This window comes from Dermacentor albipictus, chromosome 1, assembly GCF_038994185.2.
Source record: "Dermacentor albipictus isolate Rhodes 1998 colony chromosome 1, USDA_Dalb.pri_finalv2, whole genome shotgun sequence".
Taxonomy (NCBI): Eukaryota; Metazoa; Arthropoda; class Arachnida; order Ixodida; family Ixodidae; genus Dermacentor; species Dermacentor albipictus.
In genome coordinates, this window is record NC_091821.1 from 102,526,259 (window position 1) to 102,553,103 (window position 26,845).

General features: G+C 44.9%; 1 protein-coding gene across 4 annotated transcripts in view; it reads right to left on the minus strand.

The window, feature by feature from the left end:
* The window catches only part of EndoB (SH3 domain containing GRB2 like, endophilin-B), a 102,985-nt gene that overhangs the window by 42,691 nt on the left and 33,449 nt on the right, over positions 1-26,845 (minus strand). For 2 of the 4 annotated variants that reach the window (XR_010565653.2, XM_065437383.2), the window contains exons 7-8: positions 22,965-23,065; positions 10,095-10,183 (exon numbers count right to left, since the gene is read on the minus strand). Coding sequence is in view for 3 of the 4 variants with exons in the window: in XM_065437383.2 (XP_065293455.1) it covers positions 10,095-10,183; positions 22,965-23,065 (190 nt within the window). In the remaining variant the exon portion in view is untranslated. Of the gene's footprint in view, positions 1-9,981; positions 10,184-22,964; positions 23,066-26,845 lie in introns of all 4 variants that reach the window. The other 2 variants (XM_065437382.2, XM_065437381.2) reach the window with 1 other exon arrangement.

A 26,845-nucleotide genomic window follows, 5' to 3' on the forward strand; every position in this document is an offset into this window, starting at 1 on the left:
GATCTGCCAAATGAAATCATTACTCAAATAAGAATGTTTGCTGACGACTGCATATTGTACAAGAGAATAGCATCACCAGGTGATCAGGCCGACCTCAATCTTAACTTACAGAAAATTAAGAACTGGTGCGATTGTTGGCAAATGATGCTTAACCCAACTAAATTGGTTTTTATGTCCATCTCTAGAAAAAAGAATATTCTAAATTTCTCGTACAGTATTCACGTTCATGAACTTGCTCGAGTTAAACAATATAAATACCTAGGTTTTATTCTTGCGTTGGAATCTTCACGTAAATGAGCTTTGTGCAAAAGCTAACGAAGTATTGTGGGGCTGAGACGTAAGCTGCACTGTGCCTCACCTGAAATTAAAATCTTAGCTTACAAAACCTTGCTAAGACCCATAATGGTTTATATTTAATAAATACCACCGTTTTCACTCTCCAACTGAATTATGTAAACTTGCAGAGCTCCCACCTCTGCAAAATTGTACCGAGTATGAAAGCCTTAAATTCCTGTTCTTAGTTTAGTAATTCATAACCATGTCAAAATAAGATACGACAAGTACTTCCAAATCAAGACACAGGAAACATCACGGCACAGACACAGTATGTATATACCTCCTCCCACAGTGCACAATGACTGCTTCAGGTATAGTTTTTTCCCAGGGCAATTCAGCAGTGGAACTCTTTGCCTGATTCAATTGTCCAGTTAAAATCAATTAATGCATTCTTGGAAGCAATACATTGCCTTATGTACACTGATGCACCCTGATGTTCTGCACTAACATTGTGACATAATAAGTCAAAATGTGCTCTATAATTATATTGTTAATGGGTTTCATATCAGCAGTGCTACTTCATTTTCTTTCTCTTCTTTTTAGTGCATTGTTCAAGCGTGCTAATGCACTTCTCTGTTTGTGTATGTTAAATCCACTCTGTAATAGCCCGTCATGGGCTGACAGTATAAATAAATAAATAAATAAATAAATAAATAAATAAATAAACCAATTTGAAATATTATTGTGAGAGAACACTTCCTAGAGGACACATAACTTCCAGCATATAACCGAAATTTGCTATGTGGCTTGGTGAGGGGCCTTTTAAAGCTTTTCAGGCTTGGCTGTGGCAATTTAAGCCCTTGAGGGCAGTTAACAGCATGCATTCATTTTTTTCGGACATTTTCACAGTCCTTAGGCACTCAGAAAAATTGGATGCTGACTGCATATAGACCGTTTTTTCGTAGGCGCCGCCATATTGTGAATGCAGTGGCGCCGCCTATGAGCAGTGCCATACTGGCTTGGGTGAAAGCGGTTTTTTGCATGGCAGGTATACGCTCGGCGGTAGGTTCTGACGTTTGTTTTCGCGGTCGTGCGGTCTGTTTAGTATGACGTGCGTTTGCTACGTGGTAAACGGTTCTGTGAGACGTGCTGAAGTGGTTTAAGACGTCATGGCCGGAATTTCTGCTGGCGTTGAGGTGGACCGAACACGCAGCGCGACGTGTGCACGCATATTTCAGCCTACAATCAGCCTCGGAGATCAATTGTGTATTTCTGAATGTTCCAATCACTTATGTGACCTTATTGCAGTATTATCCTCTATTTCTAAGCTGCGGTTTAGGAGCCATGAAACATACGCGACGATCGTAATAGCGTGGGTACCGTTCTGCTACGATAGGAGTTGTGCTGTTATACTTTGATAAGCGTTCAAACTGTTCGCTGCAGGTTACATTGCGTGACTACTTGGTTCGATGGATGAGGTTTCCGCCCCTGACTAAAATAGTTTTGGCAAGTAATAGCAGCATACCTTAGTCTAAATTAAGCTTGTCCAGCAAAGGGACTGTTTACGAACTGCGCGAGCGTCCTAAGCAGTGGTAGGTGCTGGATTACATATATCTTTGTTCTATATACCACATGGTCCAAGCATACGGCATTAGCGGTTATATATTTATAAATGTTGTGCGGCGTGACTAGGCGAGGTCCTACTGCGATGTTAGCCCGTTTTATCTTGCTTTTTCGAGAAAGAGGATGATAACCAAATTTTTTTTTTCGGTTGTGTTCGTTCCGTTCTCTACGACGCACACACATGTATTACGGAAATGTTGTCCACAAAAATAGGCATCGCATTTTTTTTATGCGTTCCCTCTCACATATTATGGCTGTATGCAGGTCAAAAAGGCAATGCCAAAGCGCACAGCTTACATGTGTATCGTGCTGGTTCAACAACCGCAGTGATCGCTGTGTTGAGCAGCGCCATTGGCCTCATGCAGGAAGGCTAGCGTAGACATATGGTAATTTGAAGCCTACTAGACTTGAAATGCGCGAGAACGATGCCGGTGCATCACAAATATGTGATAGCTAGCGCCTGCCGCTTAGATGTTTCATGGTTGCCTTAGGTTGGCCGTGCACGAGCATGCGCTCTTATGCTTTATGTTTTACTCCTTACGCCAAGTGATCAGATAATGAGCAGATTTACCATTTCATGCTGCTAATACAGAGACACCGGTTTTCGTTGTTGAATTAAAACCGATATAAGCAAAATAGTTCACAACACATACACACACCGCGACTGATAATGTGCATACACCGCGGCTGATAAAGCGCGTCACATTTTTGCGCCCCCAAGAGATATTTCCACCTACTGTAGTTACCGATCTACCGAAATGCTTCCCTGACGACCCTACATGAACGGACATGGCGTAAATTTCGCAAAGTACGATCTAAAACATTCAGAAATCGTTCCGCAGCACGCGACAGCAATGCTTTCAAGCAGCGCCGCACCTGATCGCCCAAGCCAGAGAGGAGGAAATGCTCTCCATGCGCCCTATCCTTCTCGCCCGATGAAACGGTCTATATAAGCAAAGCTAAGCAGTTTGGCTACTGCATGGTCAGTTCGCTAAGCGGCATTCGCACAGGGACATGGGACTATCAGCAGACTGATTTCGTAACGGCGTTGTCAGCTCAAAAACCCTTCGCTCTATGATGACTAGAAGCTGTCAGTTGCATCGCTGCTGGCCTAGTATGATAAAATTGTCTTTCAACGACACAGTATGCTGACTGGTTGGCCTATCATTGATGTATCGCCCCTTTGGTGTACCCCATCTCATGGAGTATTCACACGACATACCAAAATCCGCAGACAAGCACTACACGGCTCAGTGCCACCCAATCATACAGCACACAAGGCCGATGCAGATAAGCTGCTGGTGGAGCAATTCGCCGCGGGTCAGCCACGTCATGCTTGTCCACGAAATTCGGTCCATAGTGCGACTACCCCATTAAGAGTCTGGAGGTCTGAAAGAGACCCTTAGAGGTCTGGTCTAGATTAATTTTTTTTTACTTCATTTAATGAAATTTGGTAATCTGGCCGAGTTCTTCAAGCTGCTTTAAAAATTAAATTACTTTTTCTGTAGGTCAACTAATTCCAAAGATAATTAAAATGAACAGCACATGCCTAGACACTACAAAGCATAATGCATGCAATGGTAGGAGTACTTTATAGATGTGATAATTCTTTGTTACTTTACAGCACTTTGAATTTCATGTTGCAAACACTGTCACTTGATGCTCTAGTTTAAGGGGAAATGCAAAATTTTAAGAAGCGAAATTTAAAAATTAACTCCTACCATTGTGTGCTCTACACATTCAGTGACATGCCACAACAAAAATTGCAGCTCAGGCTGCTCTGAAGGCAGAGATATAGCTATTTAATATTTGCAACCAAACCAAAATTTTAATTATCAGAAAATGATAAAAAAAGGTGATTTTTAGTAAATGCCGCGGGCAACAGCTTCATCTTCAAGTGTCCCTGCCAGGTCTCAGTATGTATGCCGCCTTCCAATACATTCATTATTGAAAAAATGCCATTTAGTGCCATCTGCTGATTACCGGTGCTCTGCATTTCATACACAGTGGCAATTTTCATGAACAGGTTGCATGTTGAACTGGCTGCAGGCCACCGCAGCATCACCGCAGATCACGCATAAGCTAACCATCTTCATGGCAAGACAATAGTCATGTTTGTTGTATCTGTGCAACGTTTATCAAGCGTATTCTCTTGTTACTGTGCGCCGCGTATCTGATGCACGCGGTCATTGTTCACATGTGCTATTGTATCGCTAGCCAATCGCATGCCTCGGCTGCACCCATGCTCCCTTTATAAGGCGAAGCCACTGAATCGTTGTTCTCTGTTATGTTCATGTTGCTGTCCGAATAAATACTTGACTTCACGGCGTCTCTGGTCAACATGGCGACGAAGATGGGATCGTTCGGGCAGAAGCAATGACCAAGCCTGAGGAAACGGCAACGGCGCCACGGCAAGCGAGGACATCAGTGATGACCAACACCCTGGGATCTTTGGCCGAGTTCTGCCCAGACTCTGGCAATATCGAAGTCTACCTGGAAAGGTTCGACCTGTATGCAACCGCCAATGGAATAGACTCAAGTAAGAAGTTGCAAGTCTTCTTAACAATCCTGGGTGAAAAGGCTTACGTGACTCTGCGTAGCCTGCTGCTGCCGAAGAAACCAACGGAAGTCAAGTACGAAGAAGCTACAGAAGCTCTCCGAAAGCACTATGCTCCAAAACGGTCAGTGGTTACCGAACGGTATCACTTCTACCAGCGAAAGCAAGAGCCGGACGAAAGCCTAAAACAGTTCATCGTCGAGCTGAAAAGACTGGCTGCAACGTGCTCGTTTGGAAGCTTTTTGGAAGAAGCGCTCCGGGATCGACTGATTGCTGGACTCGGGACGGATTCGATTCGATGCCGCCTTCTTGCCTTGTCAGACGACGAAGTCACCTGGGAGCGAGTATGCAAGATTGCCACCGCCTTGGAAACGGCCCAGAAAGACACCCGAGAAATGCTACCGGAGGGGTCAACCGCCAGTCCTGCCGACGTTTACTGGCATCGGGAGCCCACCACGCAAGGCAGGCGACATGCGACGAAGACCGCTAGCAGCGAGCAGCGTGCCCCCCAAAACGGTCCAAGGAAGCAACGTGGGAAAGGCATTGTTCGCGCCTGTCATAGATGCGGCGGACTGCACGCGCCAGTGAGTTGTCCTTTTCTCAAAAGTACCTGCTTCAAATGCTCGAAGCCAGGGCATGTAGCGAAAATGTGCAAAACTAAGGTCGTGCACAAAGTTGAGGAGACCTTGCCGTCAACAGACTTGCTGACTGTTAGTACGACTAACCAAGTTCATAGCTCTCCGCCTATTGTGCTTAAAGTAAAAGTAAACGGCAAGGAGATTCCGATGGAACTAGACACGGGAGCAGCTGTGACCATAATGTCTGAAAGAGACTTTGATGAAAATTTTCCAAATTACCCATGTTCCAAAGACGACGTGCGTCTAGGCGTGTATAATGGCACTGCACTCAAAGTGAAAGGCGTAGCAAAGGTCAATGTGTCTTATCAGAACCGAAGCTACGATCTGCCTCTGATAGTCGCAAAGCAAGAAAATGAAGCCCGCATGCCGACGCTTTTAGGTCGAGATTGGATGACTACACTAAAAGTTGACCTGCAAAATGCTGTTCAGCAGTTGCAACGTGACGTGGATAACGTACAGGAGGGCAGGCAGATGGTAGCAGCGGAAGCTGAAAAGAAGTTGAAACAGTTGTACGGTGATGTGTTTGGGCCGGGCTATGGTTCTATCAAAGGATTCACTGGTAGTATACGAATGAAAACCGATGTGCATCCAACTTTTTGTAAGGCGAGACCAGTACCATATGCCTTGCGCGAACAAGTGGAGAATGAATTGTGTGACCTTGAGAAAGCTGGTGTGGTGTACAGAGTCAGGCACAGTGATTGGGCTACACCGCTAGTTATCGTGCCAAAGAAAACAGGAAAAGAAATTAGGATATGTGGCGATTACAGAGTCACGGTCAATCGGGATACTGAACTTGACCACTATCCACTGCCTCTGCCAGAAGACATATTCGCGTCACTGGTTGGAGGGACCGTGTTCACCTTACTAGATTTGTCGAAGGCTTACCTACAGCTTGAGCTGGATGAGCAGGCACAGCAACTGCTCACGGTGAATACGCACATGGGACTTTTCAGGTTCCGGCGATTGCCGTACGGAGTGGCAAGCGCACCCGCACTGTTTCAGGCCGTGATGGACCAGGTTTTACAAAACATACCTGGGACAGCCTGTTACCTGGACGATGTGTTAATAGCAGGTAAAAACCTGACGGAGTGCTATCACCGTTCCCAGAAAGTGCTAGAAGCGCTTAGTAAGCACGGCATTCGTGTAAACGCAGGGAAATGCAAATTTTTCCAAGAAAATGTTTGTTACTTGGGGCACGAGCTAGACAAGCATGGCGTACACCCAGCAGCGGAAAAAGTAAAGGCGATTCGAGAAGCGCCAAAACCAAGTAATGTGACTCAGCTAAAGGCATTTTTGGGCCTAGTAAACTACTACGCTAAATTTTTGCCTGACCTAGCAAATGTGCTAGAACCTCTCCACCAACTGTTGCGCAAGGGCAGCACATGGAAATGGTCGAGCCAGTGTGACGCATGTTTCAGTCGCTGTAAAAATTTGATCAGTGAAGACACGGTCTTGGAACTGTATGATGTAACGAAGGAAATACAGCTGACATGTGACGCTTCTGCTTACGGCTTAGGCGCAGTGCTGTCGCACGTGGTTGAGGGTGTAGAGCGACCGATCGCGTTTGCATCGCGGACGATGACGCCTGCTGAGCGTAACTACGCGCAAGTGGAAAAAGAAGCGCTTGCAGTTGTTTTTGGAGTGAAGAAATTTCGTAAATATCTGTACGGGCGTACTTTCAGTGTAATCACTGATCACCAGTCGCTCACAGTCATATTTGAAGCAAAGCACCACACAAATGCAGTAGCTGCAGCTCGTGTGCACCGCTGGGGAATTTTTCTTGCTAACTACAGCTTTCGTATTTTGCACAGACCAGGAACAAAGATAGCCAATGCAGATGGTTTATCACGCCTTCCACTGCCGGAAGCCGGTGACGAGGCAGAAGAAATCTTTTATTTTTCGCCTGTCAATAAACTGCCCATAACTGCGAAAGATATCGAGCGTGAAACTGTGAAAGATCCAGTTCTCAGTACTGTTCGTGAAATGGTATGGCACGGATGGCCGCGGGCTGTGGACGCTCATTATCAGCCTTTCTTCGTGAGGCAATTTGAACTTTCAGTGGATTGCGGCTGTTTGGTGTGGAACAACAGAATCGTGATACCACATTCGCTTCAAAGTGAAGTTATGTGTTTGTTGCATGAGCAACACATTGGCATTACAAAGATGAAAGCTCTTGCAAGGTCAATGGTTTGGTGGCCAAAGATAGACGACTGCTTGGAACAAACTGTAAAGCAGTGTGAAATTTGTCAAAGCACAAAATCTTTGGTGCCACTAGCGCCGCTTTCATCTTGGAAGTGGTGCACAAGCAGTTGGGAGAGGATACATCTAGACTTTGCTGAAAAAGAAAAAAAGATGTTCCTTTTAGCTGTAGATTCCTATTCCAAATGTTTGGAAATAAGAGTCATGACGTCAACGACCGCGCAAAGCACGATAGAAACGGTGCGCTCGTTGTTCGCAAGTCATGGCCTACCTAAAGAGGTAGTCACTGATAACGGGCCGCAGTTTCGTGCAAAAGAGTTTGAGGACTTCCTATTGTCAAACGGGGTTAAGCACACGCTTACTCCACCATATCATCCTCAGTCCAACGGTTCGGCCGAACGTGCTGTTCAAACAGTAAAGCAGTCGCTGTTGAAGCAATTACTGGAAGACCAGAGGAATAAAAGTTCCAGGTCACTGCAGCACAGAATTGATAATTTTCTGTTCGCCTATAGAACAACGCCGCATACATTCACCGGCCAAACACCAGCTGAACTCTTTGTGAGGAGGAAGTTGCGCACAAGGTTGTCGTTATTGAAACCAGATATGCAGGATGCAATAAATGCCAAATGTGAGAGTAATGTACGTAGTGCAAACAAAAGGAGGAGTTCACCCAGAGTATTTTCTGTTGGGGATAGAGTGTTTGTGCGTTCAGTACGTGGGGAACAGGTGAAATGGCGTCCAGGGAAGATTGTGGATGTGAAATCGGCAATGACATACCTTGTGGTTGTGGATGGACAGACGCGGTTTGTGCACGCGGATCATTTACGACATTCTTGTGTAAAGCCTGGTAGTGTTGTGAAAGAAAAGGATGTACCTTTGCCACATGCAAGTGAACTGCTTGAAAGTGAAAGATTCCTTGCACCCGCCTCAAACCGGCCAGTGTTGGATCGTAGTGATGGTGGCCCACTCTCACATGGAGCCCAAAGTGCATCAACGTCAGAACAAGACGATGCCGGTTCACCTGTGCTACCCAGACACAGCGCTCGTGATAAGCGGAAGCCGGATCGTCTGACGTATGACAGATTCTGATCTTGTTGGAGGGGAAGTGTTGTATCTGTGCAACGTTTATCAAGCGTATTCTCTTGTTACTGTGCGCCGCGTATCTGATGCACGCGGTCATTGTTCACATGTGCTATTGTATCGCTAGCCAATCGCATGCCTCGGCTGCACCCATGCTCCCTTTATAAGGCGAAGCCACTGAATCGTTGTTCTCTGTTATGTTCATGTTGCTGTCCGAATAAATACTTGACTTCACGGCGTCTCTGGTCAACAATGTTCACCTTTGCCCTCTGTCACATTGCCACCCCACAACCTGCACTTCAAACAAGACAGAAGAGCACTTATATCAAGGCTTACGATAAGAAAGCATGTCTCCATCATATCTGCACCAGCCGTGGCAGTGTCAATGCGAGCAAGAAAATCTGATTTTTACTTGGTAGCCGACATTGAAAACAAGGTCTTGTAATTTTTCTTGAGTCTCCTTCGCTTTCTGCAAATCTCCAGGCTGCAGCAGTCGTGCTGAAATGTCTGCTGAATGTGGCGGCTGTTGGAACTGCTTCCATCTCCCAAGCCTAGTCACAGTCACGAGGGGGGGGGGGGGGGGCTCGGCACGGGAAGCAAAGTGGTATTGCTGACATCTTTCGAAGCTACTACGTACTTCCAAAAGTTCAACATCCTTCACTTCTTTTTCCATTCACCGAATGTATGCTTTGTAGCAAACCTTGGCTATTAATTCGACATAGTTGCACGTAGAGTTCCGCAGGCCTGCGAGGTCCGAGGAGATGATGGCTAAAATCTGCCAATGGCATGCCGCACTTACGTCAGTTGACAAATCGAATTGGGCATAAGGACAGCTCTTTTGTGGGCTTTACCTTCATAGCCATTCGACGCATGTAGTAGTGTCGAATGGCTGAAGAGGAAGAGTGCCTCTTTCACATAAGACCAAGATGGCTCCGATTGGAAACAGAATGGCAGTTGCACGTTGGGGAACGAAGGCTTTTTTTGCATTTGTTGTGGTCTTGAAGAATTCAGGCTTTGTAGTGCAACAATTGGGTCTACAGCTCTCCAAATTTAGCTTGCCGACATGATATAAAACACTATTATGACTAAAACATTGATTGAAAGCCTACGACGTTTCTCGTTTTAAACTTGGGGTTGCAGCCTACAATGAGCATGTTGTTTGCATTGTACAAACGTGAAGCTATGGATCAACCTGCAAAGCAGTATACGGCATGCTAGTTTGCAGCAGCACACATTTGTGCACGTCCCAAATTGTTCGAACCTTTCAATTGCCTCCGAGATTGGGCAGCATGCCCTTCCAAAAAAAGAAACATTTTTTTTTTCACATTTTCTGCAGGGTAGGGCAAATATGCCATTGCAATGTGAAAAAAGCAGATGGGCAGCCTAGCCTGTTTTGAACTGGTTGGATTGAAGGCTGGTGTAATCATTTGTTGTGCTCGTGAGGAATTCAGGCCATAGCACAACTGGGTCTAGAGCTCTCCATTAAAAAAAGATGTAAATTTTGTAAAATCAAGGTTATATTCTACCCGCATAGGATTAAAGTGTACAGTACATAGAGGTACAGTTATTGAGGCATACTAAGACAAATGCAGAGCTTGTGAAACTTACTTCATCAGCCATCAGTGATAACTCGGAGTTGTCATGAGCATCATAGTCATAAAGGACACGTGCCCGCTTCTGGTTGCTGTTGATAAATGTGCTGACATCATTGGATGGACTACCTGCACTGGCTGTAGGTGATGAGAAAGCACCCTGGAAGCCACTGCGACTGCCATCACCACTGCTACCTGTTCCGACGGCAATGGACATGCTGCAGAAAGAAAAGGTGCCAATGATTTTAACACGGCAATTGTAAAGCTTGAAAGCCTGTTTTAGTTCCAGTGCTTGTACATGAATCCAAATACTAAGTAAAATACTTGCTTTCCAAATACTTCAAAAGAGAAACTAATAAATGAGCACAAAGCATTTTGAACTATTTTAAAGGCCCAAACATGTTGGTTTAAACGCATACAAGGAATAGACACAGTGCTGTCATAGAGCATGCAAGCAAGAACACCAGCTAGCATAGCAGTATAATGACTAAGACAGGGCTCATTGCAGCTAAAAAATTACATTTAAAGTGTAAAACTTGTGCCAGTTGGCCATAACTGACACAGCAAATGATTGTTTTGTACAAAATTCTAAAGTCTGGCTAAATGTTTAAAGATGCTTTGAAACACTAGCTGAACATGATAAATACACCTGTCCAGCTGTTAATCTCATAGTGATGAACATTCAAACCAATATTATTCTTCCATAAAAAGCATGGATCACAGAAAGCTCACTTAGAAGCTTGCCCATTCATATGCTTTCTGAAATCATCATTTTTAGGACTTTTGTACTCATTTCCACGTTCAAGTAATAACACAGTCTTGCAGTTTTATCAGCACCAGAATGCAGCATGAGCTTGCGTTGGTGAAATGTATTCCTTTCAGGTGCCAATTAATTCTGTTGGTTGAAAATTTAATTTCAACCCATTTTTATGTCTTCAGAAAAGGGAAAAGCATGCTGCTGTTGGAGAATGTGCAGTCTATACCAGAAATTTCTACAGGAACGTCAGATATGAGAAAAACTAATTCATGTCTATCATACTTGGAAAGCACCCATCCAGCTAGCCACTAGAACCGTATACCAATATGTAAAAAATAGTCAAAACAGTGAAAGAAGTGATCCCATTACAGTCAATGACTGATTTTTCGGATGCCAGATAATCCAGGGGCCTTCGCGGCATTGCCACGCACCCGATAGAGCCAAACGTATAAGAACATCTGAAATTGCTGATGCTGAAACCCTTCGCCATCTTATTTTCCAAACTTTTTGCCATGACCACAGGTCCGAAACAGCATTAATCGAAGCCACCACCACCGCCATTTTTATTATGGCGGTGGTGGTGGCTAACCACCAACCTAACCAACCTAACCTAACCAATGTTCCCAGATGCTGATCCGCTGGCAGCCACAGCCACTACCGCAGCAACACTAGGCCTAGCTGCCTCAACGTTTTCTATCAGGCTTCTTGCTGTTTAGTGCCTTTCGTGTTTTTCATTTCAAGGATTCACTGCTGTAGCCTTCGTCCTCCTCGCCAATGACGTCGAAGCACAGATAGCACGGCAAGGGTCTAAAGCGCTGCATAAAGCTGGTTCCCGAAAGTCAGCTTCAATGCAACGCAACAGTGATGTGCGGTCAAGCATGTACAATGTATTGCGGTGAAGGATACCAAGAGTGGAAAGGAATCGCCCACATGAGACAGTGGGTCTCTGATTATTCGTCCTTGACAGTTCCGAACTGCCTGAGGCAGTGGTTTCAGCCAATGAGCGTTGCGTGTGCAGCATCTCGCACAGTCTGGAACTCTCAGGGACAGATAAAAGAAGAGGCCCACTATCTAGTCAATTACACACGCGTGAACCCACTGTCACCTGTCAAGTTAGGAGCACCAATATGCCTAATAAATGTACTCACAGGCCTTGGCAGGCCTTCAGAGCTATTTCAGACGTGCCTGTGGTAATTTGAGCCCTTGGGGGCGGTAAAAGGCATGCAATAATTTCTTTTTCGAACTGCTAGATTCTTTTGGACTTTTTTGTGGCCCCTAGGCTGTCTGAAAAATGAGACATTGACTGTATATCATGACATAATGCCTAATAATAGAGTACTGCAGGGAAGCTGCTGAGGCAGGTGGTTACGGTTCTCATGATGTGCACCTCGCGCCTTTTCTAGTATACATGGGATCTAGCAGACGAAAAACATAATACGATCACAGTTTGACAATGTACTAGATGTTTGTGCCGAAAGATTGTGTTTTCTGGAAATGTATGAACTAGTAAAAAAGAAACATATCTGTACTGGTTCATTTTATGCATTCTCAATAGCGAACATTGGTGCCAGTAAATCATATGCAACAGGATCCTATCAATGATGTTCTACTGTACACACAATCAGATAATGTAAAGCAGGCACACATGCCAGATAATCAAGCAATGTGGTGCAGTGACATCACTTATTGCCCTTTTCATTGAAGAAACAACTACAAAAATGGGCAAACAAAATCAACTTCGCAAAATTTCAAGTATAACCATGACCCTCGAATGGTTTCACTATTGAACCATAGCGATTCACGTAAGCACTTAGTGCCTGCCTTCCTCACCACCAGTGTTAACGACTTGGAATTGAGCAGAAAAGGCCCTGTAACCATCTCAGTTCCACCACAATCGTCTAGGGATGCCCTAGGATTTTTAAACTCAGAGGATCAGTCTTTGTTATCCTCTTCAAGAACACTGTACAAGACCAATGCTTGGCTGCTCCCTTTGAATGCTGCTCCTAGTGCTTCTGCCTGTCTACCCCACATATCAAGCATGGCCAAGAGGCTGGCTTTATATTAGTGCATACTTTAGGCTACTTGATCCATGCCATACCTTCTGGCAAAAAGGGCAGTAGAAGTCTGGTAGAATGGTGCCTGTAGTGATTAAGCAACTGTTGGCTTCAAAAAGACTTTCTTTAGGAGCACAAAACAGCTAGGCCTTGAAGGCTTCAGTTGTTTTGGTTGCACGGGCAATGTGGCGCCTTAAAGAGATAATAAAGGCAAATATTAAGTCAAGCTAAAGAGATAGATCAGTGCTCGAGAATCTCCAAGGCAACACTGTTATCGCAAACAGAGCCTTAGTAATTAAGAAATTGAGTTAAATGGAGGACATGATTATAGACTCCTCCGGGACATTCAAGTACTTGCCTGATGATGAAGGCGCTCCTCATTTAAATTCTATCACTAGTCCTGAACTACTATTTATAAAAACATCATTGTATTGCATTATAAGACGAAAGGAAATGCTACTTGTCCAGTTCTACTTCATCTTTAGAAAAAAAGAACTCATTGACATGACGCAGGTGGTCCAAAAGTTTCATTTTCACTTGGCTCTGCACCGCCCACGCTTCCATGTTCCAGTAGTTTCGTTATCGTGTAATGCTGCACTGGTTTTGCTGGCTCGTGAAACTTGCACAAACTGCAAGTAGCAGAGAATTCCACTTCCATGTGATGTTGCGGGATGCCCGAACGGTCCATGCCACTTGACCAAAAGTAGCTGCAGGGGCGGATCAACCGCTCTGTCATGGCTCATTTTCCCCATGGCCGCGTGTTTTGTGCAAAAAACCATACCACTGTTTGTTGGCCGCCGTTTTACTCACTGACGGCTGCAAAGGGCAGGGACAGCGTATGCAACGTCATCACTCTCCGGTTGGGTGGTGGGAGATTTGAGTTGCAATAAAGGTATTTAGACCATTCAGATGCAATTTTATTGTAAACTAAGTCTTGGCAAAAAACAAGCATTGTGAGGTTTTGTGGAATGGTATTCAAACAGTTCACATCGACTTAGTATTTGTCTTTAGTGTCAGTTTAAGTGTCTGCCTATCAGTAGATACTTTGAAGGCATCATGGGTGCTGCTCTTTGTACATGCTGTCTGGTACATTTCCAGACAACCATCAACAAGAGTAACAAGTCGCTCAAAGTCACCAAACAGATTCACAAGCTTTAGCTTGACACTTTTCAACACCTTGGTACCCCTGGAAGAATTGTGATTCTTTCCAGCTAGGCTGCTGAAGTATCACAATGTGAAAATTACGAAGAAGCCCACCATCCCAAACAGGACAGTTAGTCCTTTTTTTATTATAAGGCCTCAGCCTTATAAGAGAGCTGAAGCTTGAAGTGTTCCTTTATGCAAGAACTAAAAGACTTACTGACATGTGCTTAATGTAGAGTTTCCTTTGCCCAAGTCAGCCAAAATCTTGACTTCACTGATGGATCCATTAACTAAGCTAAATTTCTCACATTATTCACACACCTAAGATTCCATATGTTTTTAGGACACTCGAAATAGTCTGTTGACAATGACAATGGTAATTTCTTTTAGAAGTACAGGATACCGCAAATGCATAGTTATCTGAACTTGCAATATGACTAAAAGCAAATAATTTGCAATTAAATGTTAACAAAATGTATGCAGTGTTCAGACCAAAGAATAAAACTATTAACAGTGATTTCTACTTGAAATATAACACTAACCAGCTTGTACACGAATCAAAACTCAAGTTTCTTGGTGTTGCATTTCAAGGGAATATTTTGTGGTCAGAACACATTATTTATTTATCCACTAAACTAGCTTTTTCTATAGGCATAATAAATAAATTTCGTTATGCATCACCCATTCAAGTAAAGCTGCTATTGCATTACTTTATTGTTTACTTTTATTTTTATTATTGCATACTAATATGGGGAACGACTAAGAAACTAACCTAATGAAACTTTCTATACTCCAAAAATGAGTTGTATGTTCCTATTGAAAATCAGTCACTTGGTGACAGCACAAAAAATTCATTTTTAAAACACAGCCTATTGAACATCTCACACATATACCTAAAGAAATTATCATTTATTAACAAGTCAGAAATGATAAACAATGTTTTGAGCAAAAGTTTTTAAATGTTAACACACCCTATAATTTTCGACCAACAATATGAGTTTGATACAACGCGAACAAATCATGGCTTTCAAAAGCTTTCAGTTATTATACCTTGTACCTTAAACATTCATCTAGAAATTGATTTTCTAATTAGAAAAAATTTAAATGGTAACCTTCCTTGTAATCATTTTAACAGTTTTCTATTAGGAGTCATTCGCATATGAGTCATTCGCTGTGACATGTACACGCTTGAGGAGTTGGAAGAAGAGGACAACATTGTCGATGTCTGTTTTTCTGGTAAAGACGTGGACTCCTAGCTGTCTCTGTTGTTTCGCCTGTGACATTACAGGTGGAAGTGCTGGGTATGTGCACCTTTGCCCCCAAGTTTCCGCTGTCACTTCTAGCACCTTACAGACAGCAACAGCTCCCACAGCAAGAAGTAGCTGCCGCCTGCAAGGACTACCACCTGAATTCGGTCCCTTGCATCGAGACTGGAAATAAGGATTTCAACGACAACTACAAACCAGGTGAGCCAAACCTACGATGCCCAGTTTGCTCTCCCGTATGTTTTTCATGTGTCACAGACACACTTTTGAGGATGTTGAAGACTGGCTGGACCACTTTAATCGGATTGCCAGCCTCAATGAGTGGGACAATGCTCGCAAGCTGAGGAGAGTTTACTTTGTGTTGGAAGACTCTGTACACACGGTACGAGAACCATGAAGGGACCTTTGTGACATGGCAAGAGTTTAGTTGACAGCTCCACGATGTGTACCACAATGCTGAAAAAAAGGGAAGAGTTGAACAAGCCATCTCTTCGAGAAACCAGTGGCCAAACAAGAGAGTCTCAATGTTTGTCGAGGTCATGCCTTGTCTTTTCAGGTGTGCAGACCCTGCAATGCCCAAGAAAAAGAAGGTGCTACATTTAATGCGTGGAGTCAAGGAACAGCTCTTCGCCGGACTCGTATGCAATCCACCAACACCCGTGGCCGAGTTCGTGAGTGAGGCAACCACAATGGAGCGCACTCTTCAGCAGTGGTCGTCACAGTATGAATGCCACAATATCACAGCTACTGCATGCGCTATTGGATTCGACGGCGAGAAGCAGGCCCTCGCAGACTTCATACGAAGTGTTGTGCATGATGAACTGTGGCAACTCCAAGCAATGGGACCAGTGAAACCCAAACATCCTGTGACAGCACTTGCGGACGTCATCCGGAGTGAAATCAGATGGGTGGTGCAACCACTCGTGCCACTCGCACCACCAAGACCTGATGTCCCCATCCCTAACATATGTGGCAGCATTGTGGGCTTCTGCGCCACAATGCAATGAACAGAGGTTACACCTCTGTTCCCGGACACCCCTTCGCATCCACTACCCGACTCAAGGTAGCCGAACGTACCTACTGTCAAGAATGGCGAGCTGCGAAACAAGATTGCCACACAGTTAGGACAGGGCGACACGACGCGCACCTCTCCCTCTCCGTCGCTGCAGCTGGGAGGCGTTCAAAGAAGCGGCCTTTGCGCTGGAATCCGCCGCCTTCCACCCGCCCCATCGACATTGTGACGGAACTAGTTCGGCGTGTGTGAACAATGATTCCGGAGTTCCCCAACGCGGAGCTGATTTGACACGCATGGACAAGCTGCCGCGGGAACGACGTATTTTTGTGCTTCTCACGCTTCGGAGTGGCGCAGAACAACGAGCGACCCTCGAGCGGCACCGATAGTTCCTGGAACGGCACCCCGCCAACGCCGTCGTCAGGCATCAGAGCGCGGTTGCCTTTGTGTACGTAAACTGATCTTCAGAGCAGCTGCGAGTTGGTGATGAGTAAACGAACAGTCGCCGCGTCGTATGACCGGCGGATCGAGTGTATAAAAACTGTGGTTGTGCGAATGTTGAGGACACTTCTCTTGAGCAGTCATGCTAGACTGAGTCACTTCTCTCATGCAGTCCTGTTGGACTAATACTCTTTTTCTCAAGCAGTCATGTTAGACTGATTTAGTTTCTGTAAATAAACCCTTTTCCTCGTTCTCGATGAGAAGCAGTTCTTCACTTCATCAACGATCTCAGCGTAAATAAGTTGGACGACGGCATGGGCCAGCTACCTTCGAATTCATGCCGTACTCCAATCTTGGCAAAGGACCACGGACGATGGGATTGAGCCCCCAATCCTGACACTACATATCTACCACCTGGCGCAAGAAAGAGTGCTAATAAGGCAAGTGTATGGCATTTGTCGGCTAACCATCCGCACTGCTACCACTGCGGCAAAGCGGGTCACGTGTATAGTGAGTGCCAGTACTGCCAGCTAGGTCTCCGCGGCTTCCAGCCGGATGCGCAGTGCCCATGCTATGGTGAGCGTCTCCACGAAATCAAAGCGTATCCGACAGTTCAGCAGATTCCTGTCCAGTGCCACCAATTGCGATCGCCATCCCCTCGTCGGTCTGTGTCACCTAGCTTGCCCTCGTCATCCTACGCTCCCCTCAGGAACCGATCACCGAGTCCCCACAGGGGAAACTAAAAACCGCGACTTCTGGGGGTGAAGCCGCTTTCCAACAAACATTTAAAGAACCTTCCTTGACTCGATGACGACCGTTCCGATTACAGTCGAATCCACTTATAACAATACCTGTTTTAACAATATATCGGTTATAATAATAAGAAGCTGCTGCACCGTCAATTTTTGTATGTTTTCTATGGTGAAATAACCCACTTACTACAATGTCCAGATGCTGCATTATCGGTTATAACGATGAAGTCTGGCTGCTGGGTGTCCGATCTGAAAGGTAGTGAAATGCAAAATCCCTAAACGAAAAAAAAACTAAAAATTTGAGCGGCTGCACGATGGGTCGCTGCTTCAACAGCCGCCGCGCGATCATTTTCCAGCCATCTCCGCGTGCCTCTCTCCCGTCGCCCTTCCAGCTTTCTGAACACAAATACATAGCTAATACATAGCTAGAATACATACACGAACACGAGCCCATAGCTCTAAGCTGCCCCTCCCTCCGAAACACAAATGGACTGTACCAACTGCGCTGCTCGCAGATTGCTCGCATATTGCTCACTGGCTCCTCATTTAGCACAGTTCTGCAAACAGCTTAATCGCTCATGTTCGTCTTTCTTGGTTGCGTTGAAATGGTTCCTGGCCATGCGGTTTCTTATCCTTGTGTGACCAGCAGTTGGTTTGACTCGCAGCCAAAACAGAAGACGGTTGTTGCGCCCGCTGATCATCGGCAATGCACGACGTTGCTGGTGAAAAGAAAGTGCACCGCTATAGATTAGGAAACTAAGTGCTTCTAACTGATGAGGCAATCGTTGCGAACGTGCTTGCATCAGATAGCAATGGCGACGACGGCAGCGATGGCGCGGTAGGGCAGGCTGCGTTAACGTTGTTCTGACAGGAGGCCTGGCAGATGATTCAGTCCCTTCGGTGCTTCGTTTTCGCAAGAAACCTACGTTTCTCATGCTACGTAGAAACGTAGCACGAAAACTACGTTTCTCGTGCAAGCCAGGAAGAAGTATGTGGCGAGATGCTTGTGGTGATCTCGCCTCAGCGTTTCGTCTGAAGCCGACAGGCTGCCGAGGCAGCCTTCTCGCAATTTTTAAAAGGCCCCTTTTGGGGCCACCAAAGCGATGCCTCGGTGGTGCTTGCATATTGCTTGCCACCCATGACCCCTCTTTGCAGTTGTTATAGCAGTGCCATTCTTTAGCGCCGACAGCCACGGCTTGTTACACGTGACCAGAACGCCTAGGAAGCAGTTAAATGAGTGAACACAATCAGCAGCTGCATAGAGGAAGGTAGTAGGGAGGGCACTGGCCTCCCCACCATTATAGTTTTCTCATATCAGCTCTGCCATCCCCCTATTTTGATTTTTTCATGCAACCCGGTTATAACAATTATCGGTTATAACAAAGGAATTTTTGTGGCACTTGAATATTGTTATAAGTAGGTTCGACTGTATTTTTTATTTTCCAACACTAATCGCCGTATTTGTTGATAATAATGCTGTCACTGCCGTCATCGACAATGGCACTGATTATTCAGTTATGAGCGGCACACTCACATCTAAATTGAGGAAAGTCACCACGCCATGGCAAGGACCAGAGTTGCGCACGGCAAGTGGCCATCTGGTGATGCCAACTGGAATGTGCGCGGCACGTATTCGAATCCGTGCGTCAAATGTTCGCGGGGTCTTGCCTCGTATCACCTGTGTACTCCCACCCAATAATCCTTCGAATGGACTTTCTTCGTGAATACGGTGCAATCATTGACCTACGTGAGTTGCTGGTGTCGTCCAATTACCTAAGACAGTGCTATGTGTGTCCGATGAATCTGTGGCTCTGCCCCCGCAAAGCAGCCTCTTTGTCGGTGTGGAATGTGAACAGGACGTCCGTGATGCTAATTGGGGAGGCAAATTTGTCTTTCCTTCTTGTACGCCAAATCTGTGTTGCCCGAGTTCAGCCTAGAAACAAACCGGCTCACCTGCTGGTCACGAACTTCAGTGAGGAATATCGTCATCTTACAAGACCCACCACCATTGCATACTTTGACGAAATTGTCAATGCCCACGGTCCGCCAATACTTGCTGCTCTTTCGCTGTGAGACCATTCTGCCACGGCGTTTGCGAACACTCTGAATGTAATCCCGAGCTTACCATCATCACAACGAGAAAGCCTTCTGGATTTACTCGGTTCTTTTCAAGATTGTTTTGCTACAACGATGAAGGTTAACCAGACGCCGCTTGCTCAGCATTGCACCATTACTGAACCTACCAAAAGGCCTGTTTGACAACAAGCCTATAGGGTGCCGCAAACAAAACAAGACGCTATACGTCGCAAAGTTCAACGGAAGCTTACAGACGATGTCATCCAGCCATCGACCAGTCCCTGGGCTTCGCAAGTTGTGTTAGTAAAGAACGAAAATGGTACCTTGCGCTTTTGCGTCGATTATCGAAAATTGAATAAGACCATGACAAAAGACGTTTATCCTCTGTCCCAAATAGATGACTCCTTGGATTGTATATGCAGTGCTTGATACCTTTCTTCCATAGGTCTATACAGTGGCTATTGGTAAATATCAGTTGACGCACGCGATCGCGGAGAGACCGCTTTTATTACTCTTGATTCCCTCTATGACTTTAAGTTCTTCCTTTTGGATTATGCTCGGCTCCAGCTACTTTTCAAAAAATAATGGACATCATTCTCTCTGGGCTGAAATGGCAATCGTGTCTCGTTTACCTAGACGACATGATGGTCTTTTCGGACACATTTGAACAGCACATCCAGTCGCTGCAGAGAGTTCTTCGGGCAATTCTAATGGCTGGACTTTCTCTAGAACTTGAGAAATATCATTTTGAATATGAAGAACTGAAGTTTCTTGGTCATGTTGTGAGCCATGCCGGCATCCACCTAGACCCTGGGAAAACGAGCGCTGTCACCGCATTTGCCATGCCAAAGAGTAAGCGCGATCTACACCAATTTCTGGGGCTCTGTGAATACTACCGACATTTTGTCAAAATTTTTTCTAAAGTCACTGAACCCCTCAACCAACTTACAAAAGAAGGCACCCCATTTGTTTAAGGTCAGGATCAGTGCCACGCCTTCGATACCCTCAAAAACCTCCTCCAGGCACAACCTGTACTCGGTCACTTCGACAAAAATGCCGACACTGAGTTGCACACAGAAGCCAGCAATGTCGGACTTGGAGCTGTCTTGGTTCAGTGGCAAAATGGTGAGGAGCGTGTGACTGCCTGTATGAGCCGCACATTATCTGCTGCCAAGAAAAACTGCTCTGCAAGAGAAAAAGAATGCTTAGCCGCTGTCTGGGCCATCACAAAGTTTCAGCCATACTTGTCCAGTCGCCCATTCAGAGTAGTCACTGACCACCATTCTCTTTGCTGGCTTGCGAATCTGAGAGATAGCTCAGATCGTCCGGGCCGATGGAGCCTTGGTCTGCAAGAATTTGACATCACCATCATTCACAAGTCAGGACGTAAACACACCGATGCTGACTGTCTCTCATGTGCACCAGTCGGATGTCCTCACGCTGACCTTGAAGAGGATGTCACTTTTCTTTCTGCTGTATCAGCAACTGACTTGGCTCAACAACAATGCGACGACTTGGAGCTCGGTCCTCTCATTGACTACCTGGAAGGACACGCGTCAAGTATTCCTCGCAGTTTCATGCGCTTGCTAGCCTCGTTTTGTTTCCAGGATGGCGTCCTTTATAAAGAGAACTTTGACCACACGCAAGCTAGACCATACCTGCTAGTTGCACCAAGCTCGCTTCGTGACGTTATTTTAAGCGCATGTCATGACAAAGCATCGTCCAGACACCTAGGCTACACACGCACATTGGAACACATTTGCCGCTCTTACTACTGGCCACGTCTCGTAAAGACTATGAAGCAGTACGTTTGCACATGTTGCGACTGCCAACGATGTAAGACCCCCTGTGTGACCAGCAGGACTGCTACAACCAATAGCCACACCAAAGATACCATTTCATAAGTTGGTATGGACTTGTTAGGATCATTCCCCACGTCTTTGTCCGGAAATCGGTGGACTGTGGTTGCTACCAATTACCTAATATGGCAATGCAAAACAAAGGCACTTCCCAAAAGCTACCGCAGCAGACGTCACCCAATTTTTGTGCACAGCATCATCCTCCGTCACGGAGCACCAGCGGTCCTCATTACTGATCGTGGGACAGCTTTCACTGCAGACATGCTACAGGAAGTCTTAAGGCTAAGTGGCACTGCACATCACAAAACGATGACTTACCACCCCCCAAACAAATAGACTGACCGAATGCCTGAACAAAACAAGTGCGGATATGCTATCAATGTATGTAGCCATTGCCTACAAGAACTGGGATGATATCCTTCCTTAACATCACTTTTGCGTACAATACCGCAATTCAAGAAAGTACATGATTCACCCCTTTTTGCTTAGTCCATGGTCGTGAGGTCACCACGATGCTTGACACCATGCTCCTTCCAGACAACTTGGGAATGTTTTACACGGATGCTGCCATGTTTGCTCAGCACGCCGAGGAGGCCCATCAACTCGCGCACTGCCGTATTCAGTGTCGCCAAACCGCAGACGCACACCGCTACAACCTTCATCACCGGGAGGTTACTTATAACCCTGGCAGTGAAGTGTGGGTGTGGACCCCCGTTCGACAGCGTGGCAGGTTTGAAAAGTTGCTGCGTTGCTACTTTGGTCCTTACAAGGTTGTACGGTGACTCAGTGACGTTACCTACCAGGTTCTTCCAGAAGCCACCTCAAAAAACTTCCGTCGGCTTCCTCAAACTGATGTCATTCATGTTTCAAGACTCAAACCGCATTTTTCGCGCTGCGACTCGACCATCGAGTGACCTTACTACATTGACGACTTGGCGCCGTTCTTTTTGTAGTTTTTAGTTTGTCTTTGTTGTGTCCTGTCTTTTTTTTTCTTTTATTCCTGCTTTGACAGGCACAGATAGTTATTTCCTGTGACGACACATTTCTTAAAATTTTTTTTTACCCTCATATACAGCATTGAGACTATGCTTCTTTAAGCGGAGGGGTAATGACACATGCCATGGCATCCGAGTCATTCGCTGTGGCATGTACATGCTTGAGGGGTTGGAAGAAGAGGAGAATGTTGTCGTTGTCCGTTTTTCCGGTAAAGACATGGACACTTGGCTGTCTCTGTTGTTACGCCCGTGACAATATGCTCATGACTGTCCAAGAAATGTGACTAACAGGCAATGATCTGTTATGCAACTAAGTAAACATGTGAAGCAAGTTTCTGCTGTCGTTCTTTTATTGCTTCCGAGTGTGTAATAGCAATAGTTTAGCATTCAACACGAAACATACAGCGGCACTTTTCAATAAGGTCTAATAAGCTACTACATTATCAATATTTAACATATGAAGTGAACAGCATGAACTCGGCCCTTTTAAAGCAATTACAAACTCAATTTTACCAATGGACTGGGCTTGTCTTGGTATGTGTATAAGAGGTTAATGTGTGGCCACTGCCCATTACTTGCATTTTTGTTTCTGTAGAAAGCACTCCTAAAGGCAAAAGCTGGTGCAATACTTAGAAAAGAACTTACTTGGCCAGTTCTTTCTGCAGGTCTGCCATGTACTGCTGACACTGAGCATAGTATGACATTTGGGCCTCTACGAAGTCACTAAGGCAGCGTAAATGGTTCACCTGGAAGCAGAATGATCTTGTAAGACTCCAGATACATCAACCTGTGAAGTTAATATCCTGTCTCACACTCATCAGAAACAATTCACTGCAAGCAATTTCTACTGGTGGAAGAAAACAAATCTGCACGGAACATTCAGAAACATCCATTTGCAGTGTGGGGATTGAGTGCCTTACCATGCCTCATCCCCCAGCTCATGCATGGTGCTTTGCTTGATCTTCGGGAACCACTGCCCCAGTCACAACATGGCAGACACGGCTAGCATGCTGGAGCCAATTTTCCAGACAAACCATGCTTCTCCCTCCCGGCGTCAAGTCACTACACAAGCATACATCACCGAGATGCACCCTAATTGGACTCCCAAGTGGCGGCCCCCAGGCACCCTATCCACCTGAGCTCTCTTCCACTGAGCACTTCGTCGCCGTAGCAGATGCTCACAGGCCCGCAATGAGTTAGTTATGTGGGACCTTTGCCCTGTGACTTCTCGTTTTCGTGCTTGATGGACTGCTACCTGGTTAGCCCTAGCACAGTGGGAGGGCATACTCGATTGGTCTTGCGGTGAGCTTTTGCTCATATGCGCTATGACTGTTGCAGTGCATTGTATCTTGGGTTAATTACCCGTGTGTGTGTTTGTGATCTGATTCAAGAGCCTTTTCTGTGCCATGTTGGAGAGTTGACGAACCTTGCCGCAGCGCCTTTGTGTGTTGCGAATTGGAGGAGTGTCATGCTCTTTCCTAAAAATTAAATTATGGGGTTTTACGTGCCCAAACCACTTTCTGATTATGAGGCACGCCGTAGTGGAGGACTCCAGAAATTTTGACCACCTGGGGTTCTTTAACGTGCACCCAAATCTAAGTACACAGGTGTTTTCGCATTTCGCCCCCATCGAAACGTGGCCGCCGTGACCGGGATTCGATCCCGCGACCTCGTGCTCAGCAGCCTAACACCATAGCCACTGAGCAACCACGGCGGGTATGCTCTTTCCCGACTGTCGCTCGTACAATAAGTTTCATGTAAACCAACCTCCACAGCGGTCAGACAAAAAAATTTTGATGCACACACCAAGACAACTAAAAAAAAAAAAACTGAAGCACTTATATTGAGGTTTATGGGTGACTTTGCTTCAGCCAGACAATGCCCATCCTTACAAAGCCCTAAAAATGAAGTCGACTCAAACTTGGCTGCATACCATTGCTTCCCCCATGCATATCTATCTCCTTCAGGTGCTAATTAATTGTACTGAAAATTTAACACAATTCTTTCATCTTTAGCATCATTAAAAAACATACAGCAGCAGACGATAATAATAATTTGATTTTTTTAGCATATATATATATAGTGAATACTTAGCATCAAATAATGAATCGAATTTTGAATAATGATATTCACATGCATTTTTTTAGCAAATTGGTTTATTTCAACATGACGTTGGAACATTGTAATTCTGTTGTCATTGGTGAAAAAAAAAATCAACTAGTAAGCCACCACAGCCAGAACTGCCGGACCATTCTTTTCATTGAAATTGATTTTCTTCTTCTTCTAGTGGCTGTTATACTAAATTATTGTGTATTTGGCACATGTAAGCCTTGGAGACATTGACTAATTTCCGCTAGTTATGTGTTCTCACCAACCTGTGCCTTATTAAACCGCATTAATTTACCATATACTCAGGGGCATGTGACCCTGCACCAGCCATCACTCATTGTATTTGCTGTCAAGAAATAAGCTCAGGATTGGGTATGGAGCTTGCAAAAATTTGGAGGAGACTTAGCTTCACCTTTAAGAGTGGAATATGATAGCATTCAACGATCCCTGACTGCTTCTCACGTTTCCCGGCAACTGCAGCTTATGTAACCGTAACCCGCCGCGGTTGCTCAGTGGCTATGGTGTTAGGCTGCTGAGCACGAGGTCGCGGGATCGAATCCCGGCCACGGCGGCCGCATTTCGATGGGGGCGAAATGCGAAAACACCCGTGTACTTAGATTTAGGTGCACGTTAAAGAACCCCAGGTGGTCAAAATTTCCGGAGTCCCCCACTACGGCGTGCCTCATAATCAGAAAGTGGTTTTGGCACGTAAAACCCCATATATTATTATATTATTATTACTATGTAACCGTAATGTTTACCGGGAAACGTTGGTGGTGAACACTATGCACGAAGGCAAGCTTTCTGGTAGAAAGGCGGCCTCTTGCGTGGGCTGCGATGTGGTGGAGGAAAGCGCCATCTAGAGATGTTGCAATGAACCGGGCGTGGAGCTCCGTGGCCTACAAAATTTTCGCGCCCAGGCGTGCACAAACCTCGAATGCCGTAGTCAGTCTATGAATGGTAGAAATGCTGGAAAAGGGGTTTGTGTTTGAGTTTCCGCATAATAAAACTGTTTTCTCATATATTCAAATATGTCTGTAGGTTGTGACAATGTCGTATTTTACCATTTTTCTGACATATTTTACTTTGAGAAATTCAATTGGTCAGTAACTTCTTTGTGCTACACAGAGGGCCTGCGTGGTTGGGTATGTGTAGTTAGGTATGCGTGGTTGGGTTTGCATGGTTCGGAATGATTTTTGGCATAACGGCGGTCGAAGCTGGAAGTGGACAGTTTCGCCAGCAGCATGAAATTATAGCAAAAATCAGCACAATATCAGACACACTCTCTTAGGTTAGATAGGAATAAACGATAAGAACTATGTTAGCTCCTGCACAGCCAGCAATATATATTCGATTTGTTTAGAATATTTGTACACAATTGAATATTCGAAAATTTTCGAATACCTAATTCTTGAATCAAATACAAGTATGAAAAATATAATATTCAATAATATTCTAAATGTTGGAATATTAGCACACCCCTAGTTAAATGTAGACTCCATGCCGTAATTCTAAAAATACATTTGAGGTATGGAAACACATTGAATATATCATATGCAATGAGCTTCATAGATACTCAGCCATAAGAGAAATTAGCATGAGCAAATAATTAATTTCATGTAGAATGGAAGAACAGAACCCACTACATGACCACGTGCTGGTGCTGTGAACAAATGGTCAGACATCTGTTCTCTTTTCTCTAACAGAGTTTGTGCATACTAATTAATTTTGCAACATGGTTCTACAGAAGTGTATTATGATGTATGCTGGACTTACCAATACTGTGGCACAGCAATAAGGTCACGGACAATAGAAACTACACATACAGGCACACCTTTTCGTGTTGTTTCTATCATCTGTGTCCTTATTGGTCCATCACAATTCTAGTCAAGATCATGCAACAAGCACATGTTTTTTATTTGTATGCAAGACACTTTAGATACCATTCTTTTCATTAAGATAATTCTGATGTTGAGCCATTGTTTCGCTGTGTCCACAACTATACTCAGCATCTGAAAGGAATCTACTAATGATTTGAATAAAGATTTTCACTTCTTGGGCCCTTCTGTGATGAACTGCATCGAATAAGGCTTTTGAAGGTCAATGTGGGACTCGCACAGTGAGAACATGGCTTTGTGCAAAGATCACGATGTCTTACAGGCTATGCATGTATGCCCTAGTTTAATGTTTTTAGACTTGTATATGTGAAATAAGCGCAAGCACAAATACATGATTACACCCTCTCCAGCTCAATATTATGGCTGCAAAAGCTGATGAAAAAAAAAAAAAGTTAGTCAGCCAGAAAGGAACATACAAAAACTAAAATCAACCGATTTGCAAAAAACATTGATGTTTAGGTAGGGACCCATGAAAGTCATGAAGAAACTCGCATATTTTCTATTTTCTGCTGGAATGAA